The sequence below is a fragment of the Schistocerca serialis genome, chromosome 2, assembly GCF_023864345.2.
Source record: "Schistocerca serialis cubense isolate TAMUIC-IGC-003099 chromosome 2, iqSchSeri2.2, whole genome shotgun sequence".
Classification (NCBI taxonomy): domain Eukaryota; kingdom Metazoa; phylum Arthropoda; class Insecta; order Orthoptera; family Acrididae; genus Schistocerca; species Schistocerca serialis.
The window spans coordinates 832,577,779-832,603,310 of NC_064639.1; the positions used below are offsets into that span (position 1 = coordinate 832,577,779).

General features: G+C 43.5%; 1 protein-coding gene across 2 annotated transcripts in view; it reads left to right on the top strand.

Annotated features, from left to right (window-relative positions):
- Positions 1-25,532, top strand: part of LOC126458106 (acyl-CoA Delta-9 desaturase-like) — a 136,901-nt gene that overhangs the window by 86,391 nt on the left and 24,978 nt on the right. For both annotated transcript variants that reach the window (XM_050094932.1, XM_050094934.1), the window contains exon 2: positions 11,261-11,558. In XM_050094932.1, the coding sequence (XP_049950889.1) occupies positions 11,279-11,558 (280 nt within the window). In that variant the 5' untranslated portion in view covers positions 11,261-11,278. The remainder of the gene's footprint in view (positions 1-11,260; positions 11,559-25,532) is intronic.

A 25,532-nucleotide genomic window follows, 5' to 3' on the forward strand; every position in this document is an offset into this window, starting at 1 on the left:
CACTCATATGTGGAGAAAAGCCTAGAACAAAAGATAATGAAGCTGAAAATGGTGAGATAATTGAGTGCAGTAGATACTATCGTCAGTAAGAAAGGATTAGACGATGAAATAAGTGATGAAATTATACCCGACGGAAAAAAAATCGCAACATCAAGAATCAGTTATGCGACATAAAAGAAAGTGGGTAGGCGTGTTCCTCTATATGAAAGATGGTATTTATTTAAAATATCACACTGTTCGCATACGTTTGCCGCTAGTAGTGCCATTATAAGGATGCTAATGATGTTTGCTTTAAATACACGCTGTAAGGGTCGTGAGCGCTAGTTACGTTGGGATTGGACGTGGTGAGTTGATATTAGTCAAGAATGCCTTTAAGGCGACAAAGAAGCCATTATCAATACCTTACTGAGTTTGAACTTGGTCGTTTAATAGGGCTATGAGAAGCTGGATGTTCCTTCTGCGACTCTGCAGAAAGATATGGCAGGAACGTAGCCATTGTACATTATTGCTGGCAGCGGTGTTCACGAGAATGTACGGTAGCAAGAAGACCGGGCTACAGACGGCCATGTGGCACTACCGAGACGTAAGACAATCGTGTTCGGTGTACGGCTCTGGCATGTCGTACTGCATCTGCAGCAGCTATCTGCGCTGCAGTTGGTATTTCAGTGACACGACGGACTGTTACAAACTGGTTACTTCAAGGACAGCTCTGAGCCAGACGCCTATTAGGGTGCATTCCACTGACCCCAAAACACCGTCATTTGCGACTTCAGCCGTGTCAAGCGAGAGCTCATTGGAGGACGGGGTGGAGGTTTGTTGTATTTTCTGATAAAAGCTGGTTCTGTCTCGGTGCCAGTGATGGCCGTGTGTTTGTTAGAAGGAGGCATGTGGACGGCCTGCAGCTAACCTGTCTGTTTGCTAAACGCACTGGACATGCATCAGGAGTTATAGACTGTGGTGTGACTTGGTGTGACAGCAGGAGCACTTTCGTGGTTATCCCACGCATGCTGATTCGACCTGTTGTGCTGCCATTCATGAAGAACACTCCAGTGGGCGTTTTCCAACAGGATAACGCTCGCCTTCATACCGCTGTTGTAACCCAACATGCTTTACAGAGGGTTGAGTAGTTGCCTTGGCCTGCTGAATCAACAGATCAGTCCCTAGTCGAGCACATATGTGACATCATCGCACGACAACTCCAGGGCTTCCACAAGTAGAATTAACCGTCACTGTATTGACCGTCCCCGTGTTGTAGGCGTGGAACTGTATCTCACAAATTGACATACGGCACCTGTATAACAGAAAACATTCATTCACGTTTGCATGCCCATATTCAAGATTCTGGCGGTTACGTCCGTTATTAAAGTACTAGCATTTTACGTTTGCAATGGCTTATCTCATGTGTATATACTGAAGAACCAAAGAAACTGGTACACTTGCCTAATATCATGTAGGGGCCCCGCTAGCACGCAGAAGTGCCGCAACACGACGTGGCGTGGACTCGACTAATGTCTGAAGTAGTGCTGGAGGGAATTGACACCATGAATCCTGCAGGGCTGTCAATAAACCCGTAAGAGTACGAGGGGGTGGAGATCTCTTTTGAACAGCACGTTGCAAGGCATCCCAGATATGCTAAGTACTGTTCACATTTGGAGAATTTGGTGGGCAGCGGAAGTGTTCACACTCAGAAGAATGTTCCTGGAAACACTCTGTAGCAATTCTGGACGTGTCACATTGTCTTGCTGGAATTGCAGAAGTCCATCAGAATGCACAATGGACATGAATGGACGCAGGTGCTCAGACAGGACGCTTACGTACGTGTCACCTGTCAGAGTCGTATCTAGACGTATCAGGGGTCCCATATCGCACCAACAACGCATGCCTCACACCATTACAGAGACTTCACCAGCTTGAACAGTTTCTTGCTAACATGCAGGATCCATGGATTCATGAGGTTGTCTCCATACCCGTACACGTCCATCCACTCGATACAATCTGAAACGAGACTCGTCCGACCAGACAACATGTTTCCAGTCATCAAACAATCCAATGTCGGTGTTGACGGGCTCAGGCGAGACTTAAAGTTTTGTGTTGTACAGTCATCAAGGGTACGCGAGTGGGCCTTGTGCTCCGAAAGCCCATATCGATGATTTTTCTTTGAGCGGTCCGCACGTTGACATTTGCTAATGGCCCATCACTGAAATCTTCATCAATTTTGGGAAGGGTTGCAGTAGTGTCACATTGAACAATTCTCTTCAGTCGTCCTTGGCCCTGTTCTTGGAGAATCTTTTTCCGGCAGCAGCAATGTCGGAGATTTGATGTTTTATCGGATTCCTGATATCCACAGTAAACTCGTAAAATGGTCGTACGGCTTCATAGCTACCTCGGAGATGCTGTGTTCCATCGCTCTTGCGCCGACTATAGCACGACGTTCAGACTCACTTAAACCTTGATAACCTGCTATTGTAGCAGCAGTAACAGTTCTAACAACTGCGCCAGACACTTGTGTTGTACTGGCGTTTCAGACCTCAGCGCGGTGATCTGCCTGTTTACATATTTTTGTATTAGAATATGTATGCCTATACCAGTTTCTTTGGAGCTTCAATGTATTAACCTGTGATCTTGTAATGCTAATCACTAGACAAACGTATTCCCGAATTTTCATTACTCTACATTAAATATTTTTTGATGTTGCGGTTCCGTCAATGTATTTCGCCTGTTTTGCGTCTATGTACTGTTTTTAAATGCTGAAAATCTGTGTTTATTACTGAGCTCCAGCGGTCTTTCATGAGTTTCACCCTAGCGACAAGCACGCCGTCAACCCCTTTCTGAAGGTGCAACTGTTGAGACAGCTAACGGAAGCCTCTAACGGCTTGTCTATACTCGCGGTGGCGAATTTCTCAGTAGTGTACAGCGCGCCGGGTCTTGCTCCTCATCGCAAGGGAGGCATGCACGAAACGGCTCACATATTTTTCTCATCTTTCACAGAATTGTAGCAGATACTTCATGTAACAAACGCAGCTCCAGTATGACGCGCTTCTTAAGCGAAGTCGAGGTTCAACATACCATACGAGAGCGCTAGTCGAGCAGCAGCGTTTGAGCATTCGGTTGATAGAGTGGGAGTGTTCCGCTACAAAGAAGCGTGTTTCTTCAGAAAGGATCAATAATAGTAACGATATTCGTAGTGGTACCTATAGGGGAGAGTTGGGGAATTTGGCGCGGCGGGTAAAATGACGCACGTCAGTATGTGAGAGCTGGACTTATGTGATCGGTGCTGTCATCTGGTACTCAGTTATGCAAATAAGCATACAGAACGCGGGACCTGTTACTTGCCAGATGTCGGCGCAAGAAGCAGGAGTGTGTTTTGTTCCTATTTCTTCTAATAACTGATCTCTAGTCACTGAGAGGTTAAGCCATTTCCCGTTGTGTTAAACTACAAGTTTTTGTTGTTATGCCTATCTCTGCACGATTGTATAAGTATTATTTGTATGTAACTATACTTTCGTGTAAGCCATTCGTGTTGGGGTATTTTGACGCACAGGGCCTAGTTCGCCATTTTACCCCACATCAGATTCAGACTAATGAAAGCAGGTAGCTAAATGAGATACGATAACATATATTTAATCAAAGCACAAATATCATTGTGCATCATTTATACATGAATGGGCTCGTCTGTTCAGATACCGAGGAAATACACTCGTTAAACAGAGAGATCTTCTTGGACAGGGTGTGCATAAAAAAAAGTCGTCAGTGCTTTTCATCATGGAACAGCACGACATAGTAGTGAAACATGCAGCTATATTAAAAAAAACTGAAACATGGACGCCGGTCGGGGTGGCCGAGCGGTTCTAGGCGCTACAGTCTGGAACCGCGCGACCGCTAGGTCGCAGGTTCGAATCCTGCCTCAGGCATGGATGTGTGTTATGTCCTTAGGTTAGTTAGGTTTAAGTAGTTCTAAGTTCTAGGGGACTGATGACCTCAGAAGTTAAGTCCCATAGTGCTCAGAGCCATTTTTTTGAAACATGGACGCGAAAATAACAAATGTACAACTGAGTGAAAAATCTGTCACAACAGCATGATTATGATAAGGATGCTTCATGTTTGTGTATGTACAGTTGTTCCATTTGTATCTGATTAGTCACAAGCAGATAATTTTCTTTGATCTCAAGCAATATAAACATGTTCAAAAAATGGTTCAATTGGCTCTAAGCACTATGGAACTTAACATCTGAGGTCATCAGTCCGCTAGACTTAGAACTACTTAAACCTAACCAACCTAAGGACATCACACACATCCATGCCCGAGACAGGATTCGAACCTGCGACCGTAGCAGCAGCGCGGTTCCGGGCTGAAGCGCCTAGAACCGCTCAGCCACAGCTGCCGGCATAAACATGTACATGAATGTATAAACACATGAGGACTCGTGTGACGAATAAATAATCTCCTATTGTGACTTGTAGCGGAAATTTTTCTACACCTGATAAGGAACAGTCACGGAGTTCAACAGCATCCACTATGGATAAAATTCACATAATGGAACTTCTATTAGACAGAGCATCATCCAGCACAACATACCACAGGCAAAGATCTGTGCGTAGCATGTGGTGAATTCGGCAAAGATGGCGAGAATTGGTACTGGTGTATTTCTGGTACTTTTTGGTGTCTCTCTGAATGCAGTGGTTGGGACAGTCCTGAAAACCATAACTGTAATTCCTGTCTTAAGATGCGTTAGCTGCCTTACAGATATAAAAGTGAGCAATTACTGAATACGCTTATACTCAAGTCTTCTTCTTCATTTTTGTCACTATTTTATAAGATAAACGTTATTGCTGTTTCGTATCTATTCCATAGTTGTGATTCTTCAGTTTCTCCCGGCGTATTTCTTGCTCGAACAGTCCATATGGACGGGCAGTACACACGTGGACTATTCCATAGTTAATTAAGCTGATATTTTGGATATTTTCCTTTTCTAAACGATTTCGTTCAGTGTTTTGTTTAATGAACACAAAATTCAAAACATATATTTGCATTATAAGATGTTCATAATGGAATGTACCATTCCTTAAGTTAATTTACCTGAGTTACCCAATATGACGGTAACGGAGGTAAACGAACTTACGTATAAAAGTTTTAAAAAATTTTGTATAAATCTTCTTATTGTCTTTATCGCGTTAATACATTACTTTGCAAGTTATTACTAGTTTCGGTTGCTAAACAGTCATCTTTCGATCTATAATAGTAACAAAAAACAGAAAATTGCCTTTAGTTTGAAATGACTTCTAAAATTTTCAAGAACAACATTATTTAATAAGAAATGTACGTTAAGCAGCGAAAATGTATCACTCCTGTAAGGAATCCGTGTCTACGAGAACAATGTAGGCTAGAATGCCATCGTCTGATAGTGTATCTTGAAACTGTCTAAATAACTGGAAATTACCTGTCAGGTCAATGTAAGCAATTATCAGTTTTTAAGACGTATTATTTAAATAGGAGTTAGAACAGAAATAGAACTGATAAAAACATAGCATGCTCGCTAATGAGCCACGTTTTCAATAAACTGTGCAATACCGCAGTGAATTTACAGAGTACAATTCTTATTCTTTATCATTAGGGTTAGTAGTTGAGGCACTCTCTCACACTGTTGTTGCTGAAATTTCGTGCAGAAAGTGCTAACAAGTCCAGAAGGACAACGAGGTAAAGTTTAAATTAGAAACTCGGCGAGAAAATCTCATATCTTATATCAACGTTTTCCTTGGTGGAAAACCGCTGTTTCTGGACGGCGATGTGAGAAAAAAAGCTGTATTTCTTTAAGCATTTAGTACATCAGCGCAGATATATTTAAATTCGTGAAGTAAATTAGTTGCCATTGTTCGGGGGAAGGTAAGGTCAACAATTTTAGCGGAACTCATTTCAAATTCAGCATCGATGTAGAGCTCACCTGAGGAGACGCGTGAGTAATTATGTATAGATCATTTACATATTTCTTTGATAATATCACCAAATTGAAAGCTACATGTTATCGACAGACTGGTTGAAGTCCAAAGAGTACGCAAAGGAGTTTGCTCTCAACATCCGACGAAGACAGCCAGGAAAGATGTCGAAATATCGTGAAAGAGGAAATGATATTTTAGATGCAAACCCCAAAAGCATGTCAAAAGTGACGTGTTTCACTGATACGTGGTAACGATGGCATAACAGTTGGATTGTAATACCCTATAAGTAGGAGAATTGCGTTCGCGCGAGAGTCGATTTGGTAACTTGCGTACCTGCTGTGAACAAAACGAGGAATAAAAGTTTCTGTAATATTGTTTTGTGTCCAGCTTTCTACATCGGGAAACAATGAGAGTTACAGGAGCGTGGGAAACTTCTTCACAACAGACGGAATATTATTCTACGATCGTGTGCTTATCTGATGGAAAAGTGCTGTGCCTGATAATACAGTTTGGGTGCAGCTGTTTATTTCACTGCATACGATTAAAACACAACGCCTTAAAGACTCGATTGTTCTCAACCTTTCACCTTTTTATTCTGTTTCTCCGTAACAGTAATGCCAGTAGGCTCTTTCCTGTGACTACAGTGCAGAAGTCATTTGAACATACATGATGTGGAATACTACAAGATCTTAGGTGCACGAATAGACTTCACATAGTCCTGGAAATATATAATATGTTAAAGGCAGAAAGGAAGAGTAGAGTCTACCGTCTCGCTCATTATATGAGGGAGAGTCAAATGAAAACGCGACGGATGGAAATAAACTGTATTATTTCAAAAGCAATCTCCGTAATTGTTAATACCTTTATTCCGCTGTAAGAAAAGGCGGTCGATGCCTTCGTTGGAAAGTGTTTACAGTTGCCTACATAACAATGATTGTATCCAGGCATGCATGTTTACCTCCGAAGCAAATCGACAGTCACGAATGTCTTTCTTCAGGACTCAAAAAATATGGAAATCGCATGGGGAGAGATCGAAACTGTATAGATGATACGTAAGAGCGTCCCAGTGAAACTTCTGCGGCGTACTCGAAACAACATTGGCAACTTATGGGCGGTCGAATTGTTTCGGACGAAGAGGTGCGCGCCTGTCTTTTCTTCCAGTGCGATAGATGTATTAAAGTTACAGCGACTACCTTTTAAAAAAAACTTACTTACTTTTTTGCCATCTGTCTAGGTTTCATTTGACTGCCCCTTATAGATGGAGCACAAGTTAGGATTGCGGGATGCCTGGGGCATGGATGTGTGTGATATCCTTAGGTTAGTTTGGTTTAAGTAGTTCTAAGTTCTAGGGGACTGATGACCTCAGCAGTTAAGTCCCATAGTGCTCAGAGCCGTTTGAACCTATTGTAGGATTGCGGGAGAATGAGGAGGGAAATTGGCCGTATTAGTTTTAAATAAGTGGTCCTCCCACATCCGTTAAGCTACTTGGTGAAAACACTACAAAGTGAAGTCTGTATGGCAGCACGACGATTTAGACGACAGTCCTCTCCCATGCGAAGCTCGTGTTTCAATCACTGCACCATATTGATCAATACATACGTCTAAATGTAAGCAAATTATTAATATGAATTTTATGTCAAACTTAACAATATCAGCTTTTTTTCTCGGTAGTGAACGCTCGTATGGCATTATTGGCCGCGAGGTCTGATGTTCTTCGTTCTTCGTTCTCCAGGTGCAGCTCTCTCTATTGGACGCCACCTCGGCGGCCTGCTCGTCCGATGAAAATGAGGTTAATGATTGAGACACCACAAACACTCAGCTCCCTAGCGGAGAAAATGTTCGCCCCGGCCGTGAATCGAACTCGGGGCCCCGCTATCTAGAAGCAGCGACGCTAATCACTTTTTCTTACATTTTTTTGTTATTATTATCAGCATTTTACCGGGGCGGATGTCACATGATTATCCCTTCAAGTCCATCGTTGAATATTTCACTCAGTTTTTTGTTACAGAGGGCAGCCAGCTCTCTGAACGAACGCAGTGAGCTACCGTATCAGCACCAATACACCCCGCGTTGCTGACCTTTTTTTTATGCGGAAAGCGGTTTAACGGCAAGTTGCTAGGCTGTGCATAAAAATTTTGTGCATAAATTAGCATAAAATTCTTTCTGTCTATTATCTAACGAATATTTATTACTATGGTGCACTACAGGGCAGGCATGAAGATCAGCGTAACTCCACTCAATGCCAGTGCTTATACAAAGTAGTAAAAATGTTACATTCGATTATGGACAGTACGTCTAAAACTAGTAGAATTCACTTACTGGACAGTACGTCTAAAACTAGTAGAATTCACTTACTTAGCTTGTCCAACAAACTGTGCGATTTTAAGCATAATTTATAAAATAATAGGAAAATATTCGATCTCTGAGTTCGCGCTTCTTGCGTGATACGCCTACTGCCGAGTTACATGCTTTCTAATGTTACTTCCAAATTGTACGGAATCACAAAGTCAAAACAAAGAAAGGACAACCGCCCCAAAATAGGGCTTCTCTACGCCCTATGTAGCCGATTATAGACTTGAACAGCTGCAGACGTCAGTTACCAGCTTAAAAAGTTTAAAATCGAGCTTGCGGTATTTCTGTGTTTCGAGTTAGGCATGCAACACTCATATCTTTCCTTCTCAAAGCTGATACTGAACAAGAGCTGTCAGCTATTGTTCGTTTCGAATCAACAAATAGTGTGTCTCTACTGATGAAACGAAAAGCAATTCGAAACACGAGGTGAATGTCGAAAAATTAAGGAAACACTCACCGTTTTGCCTGTTTGAACTTAAGCCTGGTGTCAAATACACCGACAACATTAAAAGTGTACCGAAGCTGCGTAGTAATCGTAATAGCATAACGCTGAACGCCGTCACACGCTATTGCCAGAAAGCGTACCACGTTGCCTTAATTGTAATATACTAAGCCCAGTAGCTGCATCCTTCCATCGAGGTCTCCGAGACGTTATATTTCAACAAGATAATTCAAGACCAAGTGTTGGTTGTGCTGCCCTGACCTCTCTCGAAACAGAAGGTGTTCGACTATGGTCCCGGCGGGTACGTCCTCTAGGTCCCTCAACCACCATAAACATCTGGTTGGGTACTACGGTTGATGAAATCTGGCAAAGGGTTGAAGTGACATTGAATGATGGGCCATTATTTGTCATCCAACCGCAATTCGGCCCGATGCCTAGACGGTTGAAAGTTGTTATAGCTGCCAACGTTGACATCTCTCTCTCTCTCTCTGCTACATATGGGCCCGGTACACCTCCCAAATGACGTACGTATCAAGTCATGTTAGGCCATTATACCTGTATTGCACAGCGTTACACTTCCCGAGTACACTTCAGTTAGGTGGTATACCTGGCGTGGTAGAAGGTCAGTGTGTAACATATCATTTCCTAGTCGAACCTGTGCTCGTCAGAACCTACTGTCCTGCCTTAATGGCTAATAACTTTCTCGTGACGCTACGTACTTTTCAGCACACGGTAGAGAGAAACGTTAAAAAGCTCTGGCAGGAAAAAGCTCGATGTTATAATGGGCTATAAGCAGGTGCAGGACATGGATAATGTAAAAGCTTGAATTCTATTCATGAGGTTCATTGGCTGCAGGGGCAAAAGTGAGTGATTGGTACCCGTGAAATTATTGAAACAGCCACTAACCTTCGCCTGGCTCAGTCGCAACTGGTAGTCTCTGTGACACGGAGGTTATATTTTAAGAGTTGATTACATCTACTCAGGAGTGACTGATCCCCAGTGAGCAACAAATTTGTGTCATCCGGTAAGGTAATCTTTGAAATAGTTCACGAGTGCGTATGCCATGAGATGGCTTGCAGTACCGTTTAGTCTGATATCCTCGGCGAGTGTTGCAGTTTTGTTTATTTATTTATTGCTTCTTTAGCCTGACCTCTCTTACATCTCACCAGGAACAACATTTACAAAAAATATTTTATAATAATCACAGTAATTAATAAATATAATAGTTGGCAGTATAATAACAGTTATAATAATAATAATAATAGTAACAATAATAATTGTGATAAAATAATGGAGGAATTCAGAATAGTACATATTAGATATTATATAACAAACTCGGTAATGATAATTTGCATCATAATAATTGCCAAAAATAATAATAGGGACTATAATAATAATAAAGGCCAAATTCCAGCAGTACAGCACAGTCGTCAAACCTGAATGTTTATATGCATCTAAGACAATAGACAGGAATGGACTACCAGGCTTGGAAAAGAAAGAAAAGAAATTCCTTAGAAAGATTCTTGGGCCCAGAAAAATATCTAATGAATTCAGATCAAATCAAGAACTTTATCAACGATTTGAAAATATCACCACCACAATGGACATATTAAAAGAATGGAATCAGAGAGGTTTGCCAACAAGATTCTTCTCTTCCAGGAGAACAGGAAGACACCAGTTCCATTGGTGAAAGAAGTGCACTGGGATCTAGAAAAATGCGGGATGACGGCAGAAGAAATTGTGAACAGGCAGATCTATAGGAAAAAGGTTACGGAGGTGAAGGATTTCTTCGAGGAGTAAACGAGGAAGAACAGAGTATTCTCGGCAGAAGAACGTGCACGAGTGAGCCAAGGATGAAGGAGTATTGGCGAAAGAGGAAAGAAGAGTACTTTAGAAAATGAGGGAAGTTGTGTAAACGTAGCCCATAGATGGCTGTAACGAAAATAAATAAATAATAAAGTAGTGGAGGCATTAAGATTAATCTTGATAAGTTCAGCACTTTTGAAGCCTTTTTTGGTATTATAAGAAGTGGAAAGGATAATGAAGGAGTAGAAGATTGTAATGAAAGCGACGATAGCTGCTAGGAAAGAAGAGAATTTCAATATAGAACTCTGTAGACAAGGTGAGGAAAAGTGTTGGGGGGCGAAGGAGCGGGGGGGGGGGGGGGGGGGGTTAATGAGAGCGAGGTGCTGAGGAGAAAGCTATTGTGACAGCAGAAGGTCTCTGTCGTTTCGTGTCGGACCTCCTTTTGCCCGGTGTAGTGCAGCAACTCGATATGTCATGGACCTTTGAAGTTTGAAAGGATTTTCTCAAATATTTTGTGGAATATTATTCCACAGTCAGGTTCCTGATACAGAAAATGATTTAGAGAACGTGACACAGTTGTGTGGCGGTACTCAGCTGTATTCGAACAGGTAAAACTTCGTTCCCTTCCCTATCCTCCCTGGACTTGCTACTTTAATGGCCAGCAGGTTATTGTTAAGGTTGTCTGGAGAGCCAGGTTCGTGACCGGCCGCACTTTGTTGTTGACAGGAAAGCGCTCACTTCGCGATGGCGCCGAACGTGACGACTCTGACGCTGCTGGGCATGTCGGAGACGGACAGCCGGCCGGGGCTGCGCGCGCTGGAGAAGCGCTCGCCTCCAGAGCCCGAGCCGGAGAAGCTGCCGCCTCCAGAACCAGAGCCGGAGGAGCTGGAGCTGGATCTTGCACCGAACTACGAGTGGCGCATTGTCTGGCGCAACGTCATCGCCTTCGTCTACCTGCACACCGCATCGCTGTACGGGCTCTACCTTGCCATCACCACAGCCAAGCTGCTCACTGTTTTCTGGGGTAAGTGGCGATGCGAGATGTTACGTTATTTTTGCCCGGCTACCTCGTAAACAACCTAGGCGAATGTATACCGTCGCTGATTGAATGCAAGTCAGTGCGAATATTGTATACCATCACTCGCACAACCTGAAAAAGACTTAAGTAGTTGTGGAAATAAAGGGTTATCAATAAAACTGGAAACATGGTCCTGTCGGTGCTTCGGTCGTACACTGAGATGGTAATAGTCCTGGAATACTTCCTAATATCGTGGCGGATCTCCTCTTGTCCAGCGTAGTGCAGTATCTTGATATGCCATGCACCCAACAAGTCGTTCGAAGTGAGCTGCCGAAATATTAAGCCGTGCTGCCTCTACAGCCTTCCATAATAACAGAAGTGTTGCCAGTGAAGGACTTTGCGCACGAGCATGTCCCAGAAATGTTCGATGGAATTCATGTCGGGAGATGTGGGTAGCCAAATCATTCGCACCAATTTTCCAGAATGTTCTTCAAATCATCCGCAAACAGTTAAGGTCTGGTGACTTGGCTCATTGTCATCCATCAGAGTTCCATCTTGTTTGGGGACATGGGGGTCATCAAGGGCAGCAAATGGTCTCCAAGTAGCGGAACATAACTATTTGCAGTCAATGATCGGTTCAGTTGGACCACAGACTCCAGTACATTCCAAATAAACACTGCCCAGACCATTATGGAACACCACCAGGTTGCTCTCTACCTTGTTGAAAACTTCCGTCCACGGCATCGTGCGATTTGAGCCACACTCGAACCCATCCATCAGCTTTTACCAACTGAAGTCGGGGCTCATCTGACCAGGTCACGGTTTTCCAAGAGTCTAGGCTGCAACCGACATGGTCACGAGCCCAGGAGAGGCACAGCAACCGATGTCGTGCTTTTAGCAAACGCACTATCATCGGTCGTCAGCCACATAAAGGCCAAATTTCGCCGCACTGTACTAGGGGATACGTTCGTCGAATGTCCCGTATTTATTTCTGCGATCATTTCACTCATCGTTGCTTGTGTGTTAGTACTGACAACTCTACACAAACGCCGCTGCTCTCGGTCGTTAAGAGAAGGCTGTCGGCCGCTGCATTGTCCATGGTGGGAGGTAATGTGTGAAATTTGATATTCTCGGAACACTCTCGTTACTGTAGATCTCGGAATTGAATTCTCGTTGCTTGTGTGTTAGTACTGACAACTCTACACAAACGCCGCTGCTCTCGGTCGTTAAGAGAAGGCTGTCGGCCGCTGCGTTGTCCATGATGGGAGGTAATGTGTGAAATTTGATATTCTCGGAACACTATCGTTACTGTAGATCTCGGAATTGAATTCCGTAACTATTTACGAAACTGAATATCCCATGGATCTAGCTCCAACTGTCATTTCGCGTTCAAAGTCTGTTAATTCCTGTCGTGTGGTGAAAGTCACGTCGAAACCTTTCCACATGAATCACCAGTGTGCAAATGACGGCTCTGCCAATGCATTGCCTTCTATACCTTGTGTACGCGATACTGCCGTCATCTGTATATGTGCATATTGCTAGCCCAGAACTTTTGTCACCTCAGTGCATAGCGCCATGTCCTAATCGCGTCCGCGACCAGAGTGTACGCAGTCTTAGCGCGGCTAGGCAGGCGAGACAGTTAACACGACTTATTGCTCCCCAAATTTACAAGGAAACAATTGTTGGCAGACGCGAATTGGTTCTCTGTGCTTGACTTACACGAACTCGAGCCAGCTTGATCCTTTAAACCAATCAGTCTCTGGAGCAACCATTTCATTGATCAGTTGCTGCTCCAGTCAACATACAGGGATTGGACAGAAATATGGAAGCACTGCGAGAAATGCATGCTTGAGGACAATAGATACTAGCTTAATTGGAAGATTGCGCTGTTGTATTTGACTCGAACGGCACCTGTGTCACGTCCTCAGTACGTTGCCACTGTCAGTCTTTCTCAGAACAGTGTTCTGTGCAGTATTGACTGAATTTGTCGGAGTAAGTAAAGCCGCACGTGGAGCTCGTATGGTGAGTGCTACCGTAACCGGGGCAGCCGAAGTGATTCGTGTTTTATAAGGCACCGTATCCAAGATTTATGCCACTTGCAGGTAAAACGGCATCCGCTAAGTCACAATGCGAAATGTAAGTTCCGTGATCGTGGTAGACGGGTGTTGAAGAGGAATTTGACGAAAACTAAGGGGACAATAGCTGCAAAAGTCATTACAGAAATGAATGTCGCACTCGCGAATCCCGTTAGCCGTTAGCACCATAACAAGACGAAGGAAGCTTCATAAGCTGGGAATTGCTGGCTGGGATGGAATTCCTGAACCACTCATCAGTGATCCAAATGCCCGTAACAGGTAAATTTGGTGTTGAAGTCTAAAAACTAGGACTATGGAGCAATGGAAGGAAGTCATTTGGTTGAGTATGTTGCTCACGATCTCGAACTTTAGGCCGAGTTTGCGTCCCAGGACTGAGACATGGCGGGTGATGCCCTATGATATTTTGGGCAGCCTTTCGTGGTTTTCCAACGGTCCCGTGGTTACTTGGCTAGGTTGCATTACTGCCTGGATTATCTCGCCATTTTCGGTGATCAGATCTATCCCGTGGTACAATTTTGTTCCATAATGCTGACGCTGTGTTCCAAGACGACAGGCCCCACTTCACGCAGCTCGCATCCTCCAGAATAGGTTTTGTGAACACGAGGATGAATTTTCGCATCTTTTCTGGCCATCACAGTCACCAGACCTCAGTATTATTGAGCCTTCGTGGCCTACCTTGGAGAGAAGGGTGCATCATCGCTATCTGCTTTCATTATCGTTATCGGTCTTGCCTTTATTTTGCAGAAAGAATGGTATGAGATTCCCTTGTAAACCATGCAGAACCTGTATTTATCCATTTCTATACACCTGGATGCTGTTTTGAGTACCAACGGTTTTCCAACACCGTATTATATTGGCAGTTATAAGAGTCGAAGGGCATGAAAGGGAAGCAGTGGTTGGGAAGGGAATGAGACAGGGTTGTAGCCTATCCCCGATGTTATTCAATCTGTATATTGAGCAAGCAGTAAAGGAAACGAAATAAAAATCAATGGAAAAGAAATAAAAATTTTGAGGTTCGCCGACAGCATTGTAATTCTATCAGAGACAGCAAAGGACCTGAAGAGCAGTTGAACGGAATGGACAGTGTGTTGAAAGGAGGATATAAGATGAACATCAACAAAAGCAAAATGAGGATAATGGAATGTAGTCGAATTAAGTCGGGTGATGCTGAGGGGATTAGATTAGGAAATGAGACACTTAAAATAGTAGATGAGTTTTGCTATTTGGGGAGCAAAATAACTGATGATGGTCGAAGCAGAGAGGATATAAAATGTGGACTGGGAATGGCAAGGAAAGCGCTTCTGAAAGAAAGAAATTTGTTAACATGGAGTACAGATTTAATTGTCAGTAAGTCGTTTCTGAAAGTATTTGTACGGAGTGTAGCCATGTGTGGAAGTGAAACGTGGACGATAAATGGTTTAGACAAGAAGAGAACAGAAGCTTTCGAAATGTGGTGCTACAGAAGAATGCTGACGATTAGATGGGTAGATCACGTAACTAATGAGGAGGTATTGAATGGAATTGGGGAGAAGAGACGTTTGTGGCACAACTTGACTAGAACAAGAGATCAGTTGGTAGGACATGTTCTGAGGCATCAACGGATCAGCAATTTAGTATTGGAGGGCAGCGTGGAGGGTAAAAATCGTAGAGGGAGACCAAGAGATGAATACACTGAGCAGGTTCAGAAAGATGTAAGTTGCAGTAGGTACTGTGAGATGAAGAAGCTTGTACAGGATAGAGTAGCATGGAGAGATGCATCTAGCCAGTCTCTGAACTGAAGACCACAACAACAACATGTTTTTGGTGTTTCCATGTTTTTACCCACTCCCTGTAACTCCTCAGGAAGATGCTTTTAACAGCTGAGACTTTCCAGAAGCTTGTGCCGAACAGGTACTGGGAAACACTTACTATCATTGGAAAGCCAGTAGTCCTTACGCCACTGTATTAGGTTCCGAGCACAGCTCACTTACAAGGATTACTTGAAGCCCCCTTTCACTTAGTACTGGGAACCAGTCCTGATATACACAGTAGACAAGAGGATGAGACCACGAGCGCGTCGAGGAGTCATATGTTACAACCATAGGCCACCTGCGTTTCGGCAGCAGTGCTATTTCACACGACCCACATTTACGCTTCACGGTACGTTCCATAGATTGAAAATGACGCTACATCTTCTCCTTTTTGGACAGACCCCTTTGAAGCTACTCTATGATGTACCTGAAGTAGCACCCATGGTAGAAGGAAAATACCAATCGCAGCTACAAGGTTGTATTGAATTCAGATGCCCTGCTTTTCACACAGTAACCACTGCTACGAACATCCCTGTAGAGAACAAGCTCGTAAAGTGTTCAAAGAGGATTAAAATACTAGAACGTTTCCCGCGAAATGTGTGTTCCCATTCTGGAAACCCGGCGTGACAATTGTTTCAACCTGTCTTGTAGTTTTCTTCTCTCCAAGAAGTCAACTAGTGCCTACTGATGAGGTACAAAAATACCCTTGGATGAAAATAGATCGATCTACTGCATGTGTAGAGGCTGGGCGGACTTTAAATTGAGAGGTGAGATGGAGGTTTCTGCTTTCGTCTGCTTGCTCAAATTCAGGGTTACGCAGTCCCAGCAAAGAACTTGTGTACTGACTAGTAGCTAGCGACTGTTAATCCCTCGAAACACTTTGCTATTTTCTCTTAACCAGCTTATTTCTGAGGGACAATGAACAGGATAGAGTTTTTATTATTCGATAATGTTACACCCAACACACAATTAATTGTGATGACTAGGACTTCATGTAGGTTATGTCGAAATCGGCACGAAGCTAATGAAACAATCTAGTAATGGCTACATACCTAATAGTGCAGTCAAATTAAACAACTATACTAGTTAACTACAACCAATTGCAGTAATAGTTCCTGCAAGTAATGATTAGGTTCGTACATGTTACGACTTAGGTTCGTACTGGATTGGATTAGATTGATTTGGTGGAAGAGACCAAACAGCGACGTCATTGGTCTCATCGGATTAGGGAAGGATGGGGAAGTCGGCCGTGCCGTTTCAAAGGAACCATCCCGGAATTTGCCTGAAGCAATTTAGGAAAACCACGGGAAACCTAACCCAGGATGGCCGGACGCGGGATTGAACCGTCGTCCTCCCGAATGCGGTTCGTGCCGGCTTGTGACGTGCAGCAGAGCAACTGTTTTGACTTGTCCCCAACCGTCCGTATCTTACAAGGGGAGGCCGCCAATTGTGAAATTCAGATTCAATTCATACTGCGCATGATAAAAGCTCATGGCCAGAGGTGTAATGTGGCAAAGCACCAAGATGCATTTCTCAGCCGTTGTCGAGAAAATCTACAGTTAAAATAAACCGTTGCGGTGAAATACTCTCAGCGATTAATAATTATCGGCAGCGTCGTGGCGCAGCGGTAAGCGCTCGGGTTCGGAATCCGAAGGTCGCCGGATCGAATCTCGCGCCATGCATTTTTTTTTTTTAGTATTTGTTTTTTGTTATTCAAATGTGTCTATACACACACACACACACACACACACACACACACACACACATATATATATATATATATATATATATATATATATATATATATATAATTCCCGGCAATCAGTTGCAACAATTATGCATATAATAAGTTGTTGAAGGTCGTTTGTCGTGGAAAAACTGGCGACTTCGAACATCATTATGTTTTCCGTAAACAAAGTTGTATTTCACAAATGTTATTAATTGTCTTCATAATGTTAACCACGTATAGTTAACGGAAGACGTAGAAACGATATTCCGAAACGAATACGTATAGCGTAAGTCAAACGTTCGAATTAGAATAGAAACCCCACGAACACAAATTTGCTGTGGCAGGTATGAAATATAAGCTCCGTTACTCGCTCGTTACACTTGAAGGACAGCTGTTGAATGGGCCGAAACGAGCCGCCGCATAAAAGCGTACTTGCCTGCTAACTTCGAAAGAAGGTAGATGCGGTCCCTAGCGCAACTTAAAACATCGTCGAAAATCAGTGCGGACGTGAGAGCTTTGGTACACCCTGTTAAACAAACGGAAAAATGGAGGCGGTACAATTGGAGAGCGATGCGCCTTCACCAAAATGCATAAGCAATTCATTAATAGTTTATATATATATATATATATATATATATATATATATATTTGAATGACAAAAAACTAATAATAATAAAAAAATGTTGCATGCCGCGAGATTCGATCCGGCGACCGACCTTCCGATTACAAACCCGAGCGCTTACCGCTGCGCCACGACGCTGTATAAAACTATTAACCGTAGAGAGCATTTCACCGCAACGGTTTCTTTTAACTGTTGATTGTCTCGACAACGGCTGAGAAGTGCATCTTGGTGTTTTGCCACATTACACCTCTGGCCATGAGCTTTTATTATGCGCAGTATGAATCGAATCTGAATTTCACAATTGGCGGCCTCCCCTTGTTAGCCTCAGATAACAATAGCCGTATTTATCCGGCAGTGCAGTTGTAGTCTGGGCAGTGCGGGTGTGGGAACAGCCTTGCTTTCGCTAGGTCAAAGACATGCAATGAATCTGTATTCAATGTGTAGCTTCTTAGAAGGACAATGGCTGCTGTAATGGCAGCAAGTGGCCTAATTATCCATTGTGGATCTACAGTATTATAACCAGTGGACAAGAAATGATATAGCTAGGAAACTTTTAAGTGCAAAACTGTATACTTATTTCAGCATGTTCTTGTTCGCCTACTGCGTCAAGATAACTATCACTTATGGTGTGGAACGTGGATGCCTTACAACACGGCAAAATTGCTTCCTTTCTGTCACGACTGTCAGTCTGATATGTAGCTAACCGCAAAGGTTCGGCGGAAAGTCAGTAATCAATGCTCCAGTCATTGTGTTCTAGAAGTAAATTTCGACGAATTATGAACTCTGGCAGGAAAGGTGGGCTACATGCAGATCATTAGTCATCCGTCGCAGAGCCACATTGGATTTTCTACTTGATGAGGTTTTCTCACCCTCAACAGACATAGACTAGGCATCTATACTCTGCAAATAATGAATCGGCTTGATTGAGGAAGAGATTTCTTAATCTTCGAAAGTTTTAATACGCTACTTTTCGAAGTCTGCAGTTCGATAAAACGACTATGTTTAGAAAAATTACAGTTCAGAGACGATGTTACATCATATGCTTATACTCTGAATGATACCTTATTTATGCTCGTCTGTCATTCGGTTACAGGTCCATGAATCATTTTTTCACCTTTATCTGCTGCCTGGGCGTCAAATGCTCTGTCGATGACAAAGTCCATAGAAGCGCAGCTTGAGCTCGAGTTGGAGAAGAATGTTTAAGGAAATCGGACGTAAACGTTTCGTTGTAACATTCCTGAACTCGACTTGGTAAGCTCACATAGGCTTGTACAAATACAGTAGTCAAGAATGGGCGTACAAGTGGTTCGTATGCAATCTCTTTTGCAGACAAACTGTAGTTTCGTAGTATCTTACAAATGAATCGAAGTATACCATTTGCATTACTTACAACTGAGCGCCTGTGATCGTTACACTTTATATGTCTAGATACTGTTACTACCAAGAAGTTGTGCTACACGACTATGTTGCGGCTCATTAATCCATTAGTCAATGGTACAGCACTTCAAGCTTCCGTGATGAGCACAGCTTTGTTTTGTCTACGTTTGGAGCCAGTTGCTAGTCACTGCACCAGCTCCTATTTTTCGAGATATAACTGGACTTTACTACAGCGGACAAAATTTCCTCATATTTAAACGCATCATCTGCAAAAAGTTTGAGAAGGCAACGAACGTTACCTGATAAATCATTAATAAATGATACATGGGTAAATAAAAATGCAAATGTAGTGTGACTAGGGCCTCCCGTCGGGTAGACCATTCGCTTGGTGCAAGTATTTCGATTTGACGCCACTTCGTGAACGCCACTTCCCAGAACGGAGAAAATCTCCAACCCAGCCGGGAATCGAACCTGGGCTCTTAGGATTGACATTCTGTCGCGCTGACCACTCAGCTACCGGGGGCGGACACATGGGTAAATGTAAGGACGTAACAACTTGTTCTAGTGTGGTACAGACCCCAGTTGTCCATGAGGCACTGTGGGCCCATAATGGTATTGGCTGTAAAACTGGTCCAACTGAACCAATCATTGACTGCAAAATTGCTATTTTCGGCTACCTGACTACTTGGAGACCATTTGAAGGCATTCATGGACTTCATGTTCCCAAACAACGATTGAATATTAGCGGATGACAATCTCTTGTGTCACAAGACCACAACTGTTCACAAGTGTTTTAAGAACATTCTGGACAATGCGAGCGAATAATTTGGCTACCCATATCGCCCGAAATGAATCCCGCCGACCATTTACGGTACATAATCGAGATGTCGGTACAAAATCATGAGCCGGTAACACGTTCGCAATTATGGGCGAGCGGTTCTAGGCGCCTCAGTCCGGAACCACGCTGCTGCTACAGTCAACGGTTCGAATCCTGCCTCGGGCATGGATGTGTGTGATGTCCTTAGGTTAGTTAGGTTTAAGTACTTCTAAGTCTAGGGTATTGATGACCTAAGATGTTAAGTCCCATAGTGATTAGAGCCATTTGAACCAATTATGGACGGCTATAGAGGCAGCATGGCTCAATTTTTCTGCAGGGGACTTCCAGCGACTTGTTGAGTCCAAAGGAGGTCCGACACGATATTAGGAGGAATCCCATGACTTTTATCACCGTAGTGTAGATCCTGCGTGAGAGGAACCGGAGAGGCGTTTCACGAAATTATGAATAAAAATCGATACTAAATCCGACAGGAATTGCTACAGGCAAGGAATGATAGACCTTCCACGCCTGTTAGCAAGAGAATATTGCGACGGGAACTGCAGGCAGTAAATAATTTTAATCGGTCACCTCGCAGGAGACCATTGCTAACACAGGCACATAAATCAATAGCACAGTTTATCGCACTGGAAGAATATATGATTGGTTTTCTGGTTACTCCCCACCTCCTTACATGTTGATTGCCCTGCAAAATCACCTGATTCGAGCCCCATAGAAAATCTGTGGGACAAGTTGGAACAGTGGGTAAAACGCCGACATTAGCATCCCCGCAATTTGACGGCTTTACCTGAAGACAACTTCCTAGCCTAATCCAGGCGGTTATCAATCCAGGGGCGGGATTATCCGGTATTAAATTATGTCTGTAGTGATTTCTCTAGATGGACTACTTTTTTGTCCCGTGAGCTTAATTTCACAGAAAAAAAGGCATTCGAGTAAATTATAATTACATTATTACTCTATATCGAGCCACAGGAAGCAATATCTATAAAACATATCTATAAACTACACCAAAACACAAATTGTCGTTGGATTTCACTCTCTGTATCGTTTGTGTATGTTAATAACATTTTGCTTCATTGGAGCAAATCTGTACGCACATCGTCCGTGTATTATGTTCCAAAACTGATTTTATTCCTGGCATATAAGCGACGTCAGCGTGTAACTTTCCGTGGCATCTTGAATTAACAATTGTAAACAACGGACGTGCATTGAACCAGCCAGTTCTTAGCAGGCAGAGGTAAGCAGTGGACGTTCTACCGCAGTGTGTCACATTGCAATGGAGCAACTTCTCTAACTCAAATGATGAAGATAGCCTTTTGAATGTTTTGAAGAAGAGAAAGTGTCTTGCAAACCTTGACTACAGAACAAAACAACGACGCATGGATGCCTGCCGGAACTTGATTGAAATGCAAAACAAAGGCAGCTCTTTTCTGGAAAAATCGTCACTGGTGAAGAGAATTGGTGTTATCTATAAGAATCTACCATAAAACGACACAGTGTGTAACACGCCCGAGGGTACTAATGGGTGGGGGGCCTTAAACTGTTCCTCGTTTCGACCGTGCGCCCTGTCCACACCACGTACCTGATAATCCCGCGGCGGTCGTACTGTTCTGCTCCACACTGCTGCTGGCTTGCCTGAAATTATGTATATAAATATGCAAGCGCGTTTAGGGGAGCCACTCAACGTTAAAACGCAGCACTGCTCGACGTCTGGTATAATCAACTATATTCTGAGAAGATTAAAGAAAATCGGAGGTTGCACTGTTTACATTCTAATTCACAAGTGTTTATCACAATTAATGGATGATTACCAGTCCACAAAATCACTCAGACGAGCGTACGCGTAACCGACACGACGCGGGTGATTGTTGCTGATGCGGAAGCCGAATGATCGCACGAAAGTTCTTACGCTCGTCACGCATACACAGATTTCTTTTGGTACCAGTCCTCCTTGACACTAGTAACGATATAACACCGATTATAGAGTTAATTATTCAGTTCTCAGTTCTCACTTGTACGAGCGTGCGCGTAACCGTCGCGGCGCGGCTGATTGTTGATAATGCGGAACGCGATGATCGAACGAACGTCCTCATGCTCGCTACGAGACACTGGCACTTGACTGCACTCTTTTGTGGTAACTCATTTTTTTCTAATTACATTAGTTCATTCTGGGAGACCGAACACGGTGCGGATGATTGATACTGTACGGTACGACACGCTACGAGAGGGTACACAAATACGTTATCAGCAACACTGCTCATTTTTTAAATTACTTCTTGACGCACTTTCCTCTGAATCGTTTGCTTATTTTATCACTTTACTGTAATAGCACTTGTAGCAACACTTCAACTTCCATACTAACAATGCCTCTCACATACAGAGCTACACACAACACAACAGTTCCGTGTCCCGCGCTCGACTCTGCAGACGCGACTGCCCGCAAAGATACTCCGCAACTAAGCTAGCGATATGACAGTACGCTTACAAGTGCAGAAATTAACATTCCAGCCAGTGTAGAATGCTATTTGAGCAACATCCACCTCGCTGACATCTTCGTATGAACGTTCTTTGCGTTGTACTCAAGTGGGGAAACAGCTGAGGCGTTAAAGCTACTGTATTAACTTTTCTCTTATGTTTTTATTAATCCAGTGTCCAAACTTTTGGACTCGCGGAGTATGTCTCCTGAATCGTTGAATGTAAACGAGAATAGCCGATTCAATCTTACAGATTTGTTGTGCACTCCATTACACAAACGCTAGTCTTATTGAAGTGCAGTCATCACAGGTGGACAGGCAACAGACGGCTACTTCCGGCAGTGAGTCGCCGGTGGGGCGCCGTCGTAAACACGCACCTTGCACAACGAGCTGGGCTGCATGACACGTCCGCTCACCGTGATAGCTGGCCGGCCGCTCCTCGCAGGCGATTTCAGCTGCTGCGTCTTCACGACCAGCAGAAAACCTCGCCTGCTCTCGTGAACTATTGCAAAGAGTATCGTCAAGTGAAAGAAAGGATGAATACATTTACCGTTACTTACAACACTGCTGTCCATTAAAATAGCAACATCAGAAAGGACAGTAACTAATAAAATTTTGCTTACAGTGCGTACAAAGGATAACAGAAACAATATTTGACAAAATTATGTAGCTAATGTGCTGGCAGCTGTATGGCGGCAGCAAGGGCTCTAACCTGGCTGGCCATCGAATCGAAACCGACACGGGGACTTCGCCTACACGTCATCACCGATTTCGTCCAAATTTATGGTATTCACTGAGGTGACAAAAGTCATGTGATAGAGGCATGTACATATACAGATGGCGGTAGTATCGCGTACAAAAGGTATAAAAGGGCAGTGCAATGGCGGAGATGTTATTTGAACTCAGGTGATTCAAGTGAAAAGGTTTCCGACGCGATTATGGTATCTCGACAGAAATTAACAGACTTTGAACGCGGAATGGTAGTTGCATATAGACGGCTGGGAAATTCCATTTCTGAAATCGTTAGGGAATTCAATATTCCGAGATCCTCAGCATCAAGCGTGTGCCGGGATACCAAATTTCAAGCATTACCTATCACCACAGACAAAGCAGTGGCTGACTATGTTCACTTAACGACCGAGAGCAATGGCATCTGCGTGAAGCTTTCAGTGCTAACAGACGAGCAACATTGAAAAATAATCGTAGAAATCAATGTGAAGCGTACGACGAACGTATCCGTTAGGAGAGCGTGGCGAGATTTGGCGATAATGGTCTACGGCAGCAGGCGGCCGATAAGAGTGCTTTTACTACAGCACAACATTACCTGCAGCGCCTCTTCTGGGCTCGTGACCATATCGCGTGCACCCCAGACGACTGTAAAATCGTACCCTGATCAGATGAGTACCGATTTTAGCAGGTAAGAGCTGCTGGTAGGGTTTGAGTGTGCCGCGGACCCCGCGAAGTCATGGACGCATGTTAACAACAAGGTACAGTGCAAGCTGGTGGTTGCTGTATAATTGTGTCAGCTGTGTTTACGTGTAATGGATTCAAAAAAGGTTCAAATGGCTCTGAGCACTATGGGACTTAACTTCTGAGGTCATGAGTCCCCTAGAACTTAGAACTACTTAAACCTAACTAACCTAAGGACATCACACACATCCATGCCCGGGGCAGGATTCGAACCTGCGACCGTAGCGGTAGCGCGGTTCCACACTGTAGCGCCTAGAACCGCCCGGCCACTCCGGCCGGCCGTGGAATGGACTGGGTGTCTGGCCCACATGAACCGATCACTGACAGGGAAAGGTTATGTTCGGCTACTAGGATATCTTTCGCAGCCATTCATGGACTCAAGTTCCCAAACAACGATATAATTTTTATGGATGACAATTCGCCATTTCACCGTGCCACAATTGTTCATAATTCTTATGAAGAACATTCTGGACAATTCGAGCGAAGGATATGGCCGCGAGATCGCCCGACATGTATCCTATCGAACATTTATTGGATGTAATCGAGAGGTCATTTCGTACACAAAATCCTTCACCGTCAACACTTTCGCAATTATGGACGGCTGTAGAGGCTCAGTATTTCTTTAGGGGACTTCCAGCAACTCGTTATGCGTGGGTTACTGCTAATCTGCGCGATGATGATGATGATGATGTTTGGTTTGTGGGGCGCTCAACTGCAAGGTCATCAGCTCACGTACAAAGTCCCCATTGTTACATATTCCAATTTTTTTCACAGTCCAATCTAGCTACTGTCACAAATGATGATGATAATGAAATTATGAGGACAACACAACCACCCAGTCCGCGGACAGAGTAACACGCCAACCCCGCCAGGAATCGAACCCGGAACCCCGTGATCCAGAGGCAGCAACGCAACCCAATAACTTTTTATGTATGTAAACCAAGTTTGATTTGGTATATGAAGTTGAAAACAAGCATGTAATTGTAAAAATATACCGTTTATAATCTGTGCGGGATGCAGACGAAACAGTTTCCACTGTTTGTACGATTAAAAGTATATCATGTTGTATACGAAGTTTTCGCTCACAGCTTACAATCCCTTCCTGAAAATTCGCAAATTCACATTTACTTCTGCTTCTCCTTTTTATGCCTTTTATGAAAACTTTAATAGTGGCAACTATTTATTTAAAGCTTGTACAAAATAGATACGTGTTTCAGAGTTTTACTAACCTTCAAAGTAGTCACCAGTCTTATGTATAACTCGTTGCCAGCGATGTGGGAGTCGTAGGATACTCTTAGCAGTGCCAGTTGTGCCGACGAATTTGTAGCAGTTCTGAAACGAATGCCGCAAAGTGTTTCCTTCAGTTTAGAAATCGAGTTGAACTCACGAGTGGTAAATCAGGAGAGTGCTGTAGGTGGTATAGCACTTAACAGCCCCATCAGTCAAACAAATCAATAACAGCTTGCACTGTACGTGCTTGAGCATTGTGCTGCAAAATGATGGTCAGGTCCTGCAGAAAGTGTCATCACTTCTGTCTCTAAGATGGTCGTAGGTTGTGTTCCAAAAATGAATTGAGACGAATCCAAT